Below are 9,349 nucleotides of genomic sequence, written 5' to 3'. Positions count from 1 at the left end.
CTAGAACAGACCGTGTGCTTGTTTACATCCCTTCACTAATCTGTTTAGGCTTGGAGTTCATCCCTTGCCAATTTATGGAGAGCTACCTGAGGAGTAAGAAGACAGGAAGGAAAGAGTCTCAGAGTAGCTATTTACCACACATGAAAGTCTCTGGATTCCTCAGAACACTTCATCCTAATAGCATGCCAGATTTATAGAACCAACACAGAAGCATTCTTGAAATAAAGATGACATTTGTAATACTCTCAACTAAAATTCCAGGCAGGTGTGTCAGCCATGGTAATCAGTAAATAAGCCTGACATGTGGTCAGAAGGCAAGTTGTTTATTCTTTATTAAGTTTAGACTATATTACAAGCTACCAATGTCTAAGAGAACCTCAATACATTTACATTCTAAAAAATATGTCATCTGTATCATAGCAACACTAGTTTGACCCAACCTGCAGAAACCTAAAAAAATCAAGACCAATTCTGTTGATCTGGAGATTAAGTTCTGAAAGCGCTTCGGTTCTGAAACTTATCGTAGAGGAAGGACTGCGGGTGGTTCCACGAGAGACACGTGCATGTACCTGAAATGAGATCCAAAGCAAGTTCAGCACAAGCCAAGGACTTCGGTTTCATAAACTCTCATGTGGGCCACAGAAAACTTCGTAGTAGTTTTAACAGAAAGGAAGGAGCTGGCTGACTAGATGTACTACACGCTGACAAATTATAAATCTAGGCCCCTCCAAACTGATTTTCTTGATTTGACATGAAACCTTACTTTTCCATCCTAGCACCAAATATACAATTTGTTGTATTTTTAATTCTGAAATTACTATCACTCGTTAAAGCTTTAAATAGTGAGCCTAGATAAGAGAATTTCAGCTTACTTTGAAGCCTTGTACTTCTCCCTAATCGCTTGCTGAGGTCGATGGGGAATACCCAGGCACACTTTATGCAGCTCACTCAGGCAAGGCACAATTTCACTTAATGAATAGCCTGTAAACGTAGCAAGGGTTTCTGGCTAATCAAAACAAAAGACAAAAGAAGGAAATTGCATCATATAGCTTTATAAGATATCAGAAATCTGAAGATAAAACTGTGAAATAAAGGAGATTAATCACTTAGTAAGTATCCATGTTCATCTCAAAAGAAACTGTAATCCTTCCTCAGAGACTTTAGAAATAAGATATTAGGACAAACAGAGTTCTAAATTTGCTCATATTGTACAATTATAACGCTCAGTTTGGGGACAGTTTATTCTCTCATGAGCAGGATTTTTTCCTGGCCTCTAAAGAGCCTCTACTTACCTGTATACTCTATTTAAATAGAATATGAATGAGTCTTAGCCAAATTCAGAATAAAAAATAAGAATTCTAGAAAAATAAGAGTAGATGCCCCACTCTTGTAGCACAAAGTGAGCCTTCAGAACCAAATCTTAGGGGCCCATCTCTAATCTTGCCGTCACAAGCCGAGAAGCAATGCTAACTGCCCTGTTCCTTTGAAAGCCTGATACAACCCCTGACCATCCTAATTGGACCCAGGTTATTTTACACAGAGGGGAAAAGTCAACATCTTTTGCCTTGAAGTGGTCAATGCTTATACTACAACAGCCCTCCTTGCATAAAGGTGGGTGTTGAGGTTTTCTGACCCGCTTCCATTCAGTGAGCTTGCCACCACCATCCCCTTGACTTCCTGCAACCTCTGCTCCCCAGTGAGCTAAGCCACTGAGTCCAAGCCATGAAGACTGACCTGCAGTACTCATCAGCACATTGTAGTCTGCTGGCAAGGCAACCAGTTCCTTAGGAAACTAACTCTCCTTCATAAGAGTCCAGCCCATTCTAAGCCTTCAGGGTTACTGAGCAGACTTTAGATAGGCCTTGAGGTTCATCTAGAAAGAAGCAACTAGAATCTTACCCAGAAGTGCCTGTTCACAGTATAGTTTGCCAGGCAATAAGCAGCTGCAGCGATCAGTGAAGGAAGGTATTTCAAGAATGGGTCAGCTTCAAGGAGACTCAGTTCTGCTACATACTAAGCACAAGAGAGGAAATCATTGGAATTAGGAATTTGACTAAGGTTGCAAGCAAACGTAGAAATGTCAAGGGGACAAACTGTGTCATCTTTGTTCAGTGTGCATCTAGTGATGAGCGCAGAAATAGATGCTCAAAATTATTCACTGGGTTAATAATTGCTATGCCTGTCCATAACCAGAATAACATTTACGTTGTAATAAATTTCAAGTAAATTTCAAAATGGATAGGCAAGTATTTGGCCTAATGATACAGTATACGTGATGGGTTACTTATACTAGTAGTGCAGGTTTATGCTGGTCAAGTAGCATTGCTCTGGCCACTGGAGTGGACTAGAGCCTTCAGCCAAAGGCAAAAATGTGTCCATGTTAAAGCTGTTAATTTGGGGCTTCCCTGGTGGCGCAGTGGTTGAGAGTCCACCTGCCGATGCAGGGGACACGGATTCGTGCCCCGGTCCGGGAAGATCCCACATGCCGCAGACCGGATAGGCCCGTGAGCCATGGCCGCTGAGCCTGCGCGTCCGGAGCCTGTGCTCCGCAACGGGAGAGGCCACACAGTGAGAGGCCCACGTACCGCAAAAAAAAAAAAAAAAAGCTATTAATTTATCAGGCAAATACATGCAGTTCAGAGGCTAGAACTGTACCAGTGGGAACTTATCAAATTAAAAGAAACATTGGGAAATTTATAGAGACATCCTTATTACTCTTTGCATAGCATATAAATACCAGATATATTAGATCATTATGGATGGAAACCAAGTTTTCCAAACCAATACTTTAGTGCCTTCAACTAAAGTTCTAGAACTCCAAATGACCAAATAGTGCTTCATTACTTAACAAGTTAGGATGAGATTAGAGCCAAATAGAGCCATATTTATCTTGTTCCCATTCTGTAAACCTAAGAGTTATTGCTTGCATGTGGTCTGTATATAACAAGAGAACAGTTTCCAAGCTTAAATTTTTTCTAAGACCTGGGTGATTAGACAACCCATGTCTGCCAAACACGATTAATAGTAATGTCTCGTAAGCAGAAGTCATGTTCTTAGAATTAGTTCTCTTCCAGTTGCCAAAAAGCTTTTCTGGGCCCAAGGCAAAGAACTGAAAAGGAAGGAAGAACTGAAGGAGGCTGCTTTTTTTATCCATGTGGCACTGAAGTTCTTGGAAGTCACGTGGCCTACCTTGGCCAGGTTCTCAGTCCTGACACACACCCCTTGCCTCCTTAAGTACTGAAGGAGAAACTGGTTGGTGGTTGGCACGGTCAGGTCAAAAGTCAGGACCTTCAGGAGCAGGTGTTCCATTCTCAGCAGTTGTCGTTTTGTGTAGGTATCATCAGTTATATAGACAAACTCATCTACTTCAGGTGGATATATTTCTTCATATTTCCTACAAAAGGGAAAGAATTTGGGGAAGTAAAGCTTCGACCCTGTGCTCTCCCTCTTGTGCTTTCACAGCCGTGCCTGTCACATGGCCCTGCAGACTTAAGTATCACTTAAAAATCACGAAATGGTACAGGTGTGAAAAGAGGAGGAGCTTGTTTCCAGAACAAGAACATGAGTATGACAAGGATATGTCGTACTTACTGCTACGAGATAGTAAAGAAACAATTTCCAACCGGGAATTTTAGGTTTTGGCTTCTGATATGCCGAAAGATTCTGAATGACAGACATGTGGGTAAATTCCTCTTAATTCTATAGACTTCAAATCATCTTTTGGAAAAGAATGTTATGTTGAACACAATGGTAGGAAAAACTCCTTTGGTCTTAGATTTTTTTGAAAGATCATGTTCAGTTTTCTCTATTGAATTAGCAAAAGATGCTATGTATCCAAGAGATAGATAATGATACAATTTCACTGTTATCAATTCTTTGCTTTTGTTTTTGTTTCTCCTTTCCGTAGGGAAATTTTTGCAAAATTTTAGGCATTAATAAGTATAATGTCTGAGACCAGAAGAATAGAAAGGAAACTACCATTCACTAGCAGGTCACTTATTTAAAAGAAGATTAGCCACAACCTAGCCCTTTTCTACACAATTAGATATTGCTATGAATGACTGATAGTAACAGGTACCAGCTAAAATAGTTTATTCACTAGAACCAAATAAACTGTGTTATTATGAGTCACTTGCTAGATCATGAAGGCTTTTATATAACCGAAATCTCTTTTAATAGGACACTTACTCATACTAGAATACAGCCAAAAGGCTATACCACAAAACAGTTAAATTGGATCCTGAATTTGAGCTGATGGCTGCCTTAGTCATGATATTGAACTTCTTGTTAAGAGAATCTTAAACATCCAAATGGAAGAGTGAACATGTGGTAAGATTCAGATTCTCAGTAAACACTGTAAAAATGATGACATTCTATCAAAGGAGGCATGAATAAGTTTTACTTATCAAGCACTGCATTTCTCCAATAAATGGGAACGGAAATCAAGTGTTTTGACAGGCTGAAGTTTCACATTATTTGAGCTGAAGAACACTTACGAAGCCAGGAGAAGAGCTGCTGTTCCTACAAGCTGCAGTTTCCCTCTCAGAACAGACATGCAGGAAAGAAACCTGTCCAGGAAGTTGACGGCCAGGTAGAGAGTCTCTGCCCGAAACTTATATTCTTCTCCCACCTCAACCAGCCAGTCCACCAGAATTGTTCGCATGCCTTCTGTGATGTCTGGTTGTTTCCTCATGTAGTGCACTTTGGGCCTGTGTCTTACCTATTTGGGGAAAGAGTTTTGATATTCAAATAGTTGCTATGTTAGAAAGATTACACCACAGAACAGTTGCTATTTTTAAAACTCTCATGAGCAAAGGTTAGCAGGAAACTCAGTCAAGAGCCAGATCAATCTTTACCATGATATGGAAGAAAGTGTGAAATTCTCGTTCTGTAATGCAATTAGTTAACAGATGACTTAAAGGAGGGGGAAAATGGCAATAATCGTTATCCCCAAGAGTGAAATACTTAACATACAAACCCTTTGAGTCAAAGAGAAAGAGTCCAAATAACTGCTACTCACCTCACAACTATTATTTTTCATAAATGTTCTCATGTTTAGATGTCACAAGAATGCCATTCACTAGTGGTTATGGCCAAGAGTGTATAACTATCTTAATATGAAGTGCTTGGGGTGCTGGAAATTGAAGGAGAAGTTGGGAAAACTCACTTCAGCTTCTCTAAGGTACTGATGAATTTCTTCAGCATATTCAGTCACATTTATCACATCTGTACCAAAATCTGATGCATCTTCAGACTGGGAGTGGAGAGATGAATCTACCAGCATAGGGGAAACTGCAGGGGGTTCAACATTATCAGGTAAGAACACTTAATTTAAAAACTAGTTCCATCCACTAACCCTCTACAGGCAGTTGTGAAAATAGTTACTACTTCAGGGTGTTCTTTTGCTAGTTATATGCTACTAAATGCTGCAGATGATTATAAAGGCAGGGTACCATCAGCCACAGGTGAGTCCCATTACCTGTGTTAAAATCCAGCAGGAAGTGAAGGTCTGACTTGAGTGTGCTGGTGTCTACTTCACAGACGTCCTCAAATGCCATCCCCTCTCGCCCTGTGCGGCTGTCTCTGTCCCCTTGCTCAGGCTCGTCCACGTACATGTCAAGTCCTTGCTTGGCTGGCACCTGAACCCCGCTGTCAGACAGAGCTTTCTTTCCAGCTGGAGGGAAGACATTTTCTGACCCAGAGAAACACCTGAGTGTTGTGATCCCCTAGAAAAGGGTGAAGTTTCTTGTTAGAGGCCACCCCGTAGCCCTCATAGGTGCTAAGAACCCATGTGACTCAAACCAGCAGGCTGGAAAGATGAGAGGAATCGTAAATTGAAATATCTATGTCTGCAATTGAATTTCAGAAAATGAAGCTTCCAAAGGATGACTTTGCCCTTATCTTTGTCTACATTTGACATGTGGGAAAGGAGCTACCTAAACTTTGTCATCTTCCTCATGTATTTATCAAAGGGAACTCAAGATTATAGAAAAAAAGAAAAACTATAGCTCTCCTCCAAAGTGAACTAGGTACCACATGTGGGTGGAAAATTGTAAATCAGTTTTTGTGCTTGTAGCATGACAGGCTTTTATACCAACCCAGCAAGGTTCTTGACGCATAGTTACTGAGTTCCTATTGTCCTCCTTAAATAGTTAACTTTTAGTCAACAGGCCACTGTAAAGGTCCCATTTAAACCTAGTTACTTAGAAACATGATGATTTTAGAAATGCATACTATGCATAAATTCTCCTATAAGATGTAGAACCTTATTATTTGACATAATGAGAATAATAAATGAGGTTCTAGACATTTTTAAAATACAGCCAATAGTATTCTCTCAGCAAATTAGATGTGGGGTGGAAGAAAAAGAAGGGTCAAGGATGACAAAGGTTTTGGGGTTGAATAACAACAGGAAGGATGGGTATTCCAATTACTGAGATGAGAAAGACTTTGGGAAGAGCAGTCTGGGGCCAGGGTTGGTGTTTGGTTTCGCCTAAGTTTGAGATGCCTACTGACTGCATGATCCAAGTGGAGACATCAAGTAGGCAGCTCACCATGTGAGCCTGCAACCTAGCTGAGAGGTCCAGACTGGAGATAGAAGAAGGAGTCATCAACAGATAGATGGTATTTAATACCAGGAGACTTGAAGAGATGGCTAAGGGAGTGCGTGCAGATTCAGATCAAATACTAAGCCCTGGCACACTCTAGCTTTTAGATATTGGATGAGGAAGAACCAAGATATTGAGGAGGTGTGACCAGTGAGCTAGGTGGGAAACCAGGAGAGAGCCGTGTTTTCCAGGCTGAGTGAGAAGAAACTATTTCAAGGAATAAAGAGTGATCAATAGTGTCAAATGCTGCCAATCAGTCAAGTAAGGAAAGGATTAAGAATTGAGTCAAAGACAACAAGAGAAGAATTTGAGACAGAGTATTCATTCAACAAACACTTGCATGCTACCCTGGCCAGGCACTATTCTAAACACTGGGAATACAGCAGAAAACCTGATGTCCAAAATCCTCATTCTGATGGAGTTTACAGGAGACAGACTCTCAAGAAACACTGCCGTAAACGGGACAGTTGCTGCCAAGAGCTTTGTAGCTGGAAGGTTTTTAAGACTGAAAAAAAAAAAAAAATCACAGTATATTTGCATGCTTCTGGGTTTGACCCAGTAGAGAAGAGAAGACTGAGAAAGAAGAGCTGATGGAATGATATCCTTGAAGAGGCAAGAGGGCATCAGGTGTGCTGCACACATGGGGGTTCACCTTACATGAGAGCAGGGACACATGGGTCATGAAGCAGGAGGGGGATGGCAGAGTATATGATACATGGGAGCATGTGGAAATTCTCTTCTGGTTGCATCTATATTTCTAGGAAAATAAGATATAAAGTTCTTAGCTGAGAGGAAGGATGGAGATAAGAGGCTCTGGAGGATAAAGAGAGAAAGGAAAGTATAAATTAGAAGATTTCTATAAGAAGGTTGTAGAGGAATAGAACCAGGAAATGTAGAGGTAGTGCCTGGCAACATAGAGGTTAGCTAACGGTTATGAATTTAAAGTGAGCATAGGAGAAACTACCAATTCATGAGAGGTTTTAGACTTCAGGTTTAAAGAAGTAAACATCGCTAAGGAAATTAAGTTTGTTAAAACCACCTTTACTCAGTTTTTTCCAAAGCTTGTAACAGATTACTTGGGTAATTTTCTCCCATAACCAGATGCCACCAAAACACAGATGCCTTGAACAGTCAGTAGATGAGTCAGTAGATGAGGCTTCTGACCTGGCCTCCATCATGACTTTTTTTTTTGGGGGGGGGGGTTTCTTAAACCTCTCAGATTTTCTCACCTATACAATGGAAAGAATACCTGCCCACCTATTCCACTGTACTATTGCCAACTTCATTCCACTATAGATGTGCAGTACAGCTCAGGCACAGTTATGAGAAGCTTGTCTAATAACATACTTGAGGAATATTTTTTTAAATTTCAAAATTCATTCTTAAGGATCCAAACTCCTCATTCGCATTTTAAGTGTCTGAATTTGTTTACAGTCTGTTAAGGGAGGTACCTATGATCAGTTAAGCACAAGCAACTGATATGAGATGGCCCATGATCCGTTTGCCTAACTGTCCTTTGTCCTGAGGAGAAGCTGACTTTTGAAGCATGCATTTGGAAGTAATCTAGTATAGCCGGATCCAATCCTGATTCTAACACCATCACCACTGAGCTTAACAAAGGTTATCCAGGATGCTTCAGGCACAGCCTAGATCAATCTGAATACCACTCCAATCTGGAAGACCCCAGTTCCATAGTTTATTTTGGGGCATTCACATTTCCTTTTAGCCCAGAACTTAACTGACTTTACACATACTTGACCTAAACAGTATGTGTTACTTCCTTGATATTGGCAAAATAACAAAGAAAATTATTCATGTTTCTAGCTGGAAAAGGGACCTGACAATGTGATCTTTAAAAAAAAAAAAAAAAGAAAATCAATGTCCCTATAGCCCAGATTCCATGGTTGAATACTCAAGAAGAGTTTGGAGGTAAAATTTCAAGAGAAACCCACCTCCCACCAAGACATGAGAGCCCTTCTCAACGCATAGCCTTCCCGCTCTTCTCAGGCATTACCTGGCCACAGGTCCTCCTGTACTGCCCATTCTCAGTTAGCACCCCTAGTACTGTTCTTTGTGGCGGATCCTGGCCAAGCTGGGCTCTGGTTATCATCTGACAGGCATCAGGACCTCGGGACACCGGAGCCAGCACTACTCCACTCTTGGAGCTGCTGAGATGCATAGCCTCAGTCTCCACAGGCTACTGCTAGCAAGGAAGGAGAAACAGACAAGCCGGTTAATCAACCTCTTCCACCAGGGGCTTCAAGGATGCAGCGAATCTCCAGAAGAGAGAGCACTGTGACAGATATCTTCCCTGCAATTATTTGGGCTGAAAGGGCCTAAGCCACAGTGCAAGCGATCAAAGCTGCTTTGAACCAAAACAGTGATTTGAATCTCTCCAGGCTTTCTTCCAAGATCTGGTTGACGGCTGGAAGGAGAGAGAGAGACATCTGACAAACCTCCAAGCCGAGACACTAAGCCCCACGTTAATTGGGAGTCCAAACCTACAAGCCCGTGTCTTTCCGGGCTATGATGCTTATTCGTCACCCCACCACCCCCCTTGCCTGCAAACAAATGACCCAGGATACATCACTGTGGGAAAGTACGTCCCTTTCCCAAATGATAAGCAGGGTGCTCTTCCGCGGCCCTTCTCCCACAAGACAGAAGGCCCCAAAACCTGCTTGGAACCCACAGCGAGCCTCGCTCTTCTCCGTCTTATATCTTTATACATCTGTCTCAAACAA

The 9,349-nt window shown here is 41.4% G+C and overlaps 1 protein-coding gene across 1 annotated transcript; it reads right to left on the bottom strand.

The window, feature by feature from the left end:
* Positions 1-517: 517 nt before the first annotated feature.
* CCNA1 (cyclin A1) lies at positions 518-8,799 on the bottom strand. The gene is made up of 8 exons (XM_007128865.1): positions 8,623-8,799; positions 5,480-5,726; positions 5,168-5,292; positions 4,497-4,720; positions 3,190-3,394; positions 1,900-2,013; positions 873-1,006; positions 518-569 (listed from the first exon to the last, which is right to left on the bottom strand). Exons 1-8 carry the CDS (start codon positions 8,785-8,787, stop codon positions 518-520), a joined length of 1,266 nt encoding a protein of 421 aa, XP_007128927.1. The 5' UTR covers positions 8,788-8,799.
* Positions 8,800-9,349: the final 550 nt, after the last annotated feature.

This window comes from Physeter macrocephalus, chromosome 13 (genome assembly GCF_002837175.3).
Source record: "Physeter macrocephalus isolate SW-GA chromosome 13, ASM283717v5, whole genome shotgun sequence".
In the NCBI taxonomy this organism is placed as follows: domain Eukaryota; kingdom Metazoa; phylum Chordata; class Mammalia; order Artiodactyla; family Physeteridae; genus Physeter; species Physeter macrocephalus.
The sequence above is the reverse complement of the archived record's forward strand: the minus strand, read 5'-3'. Positions and strand labels throughout refer to the sequence as shown.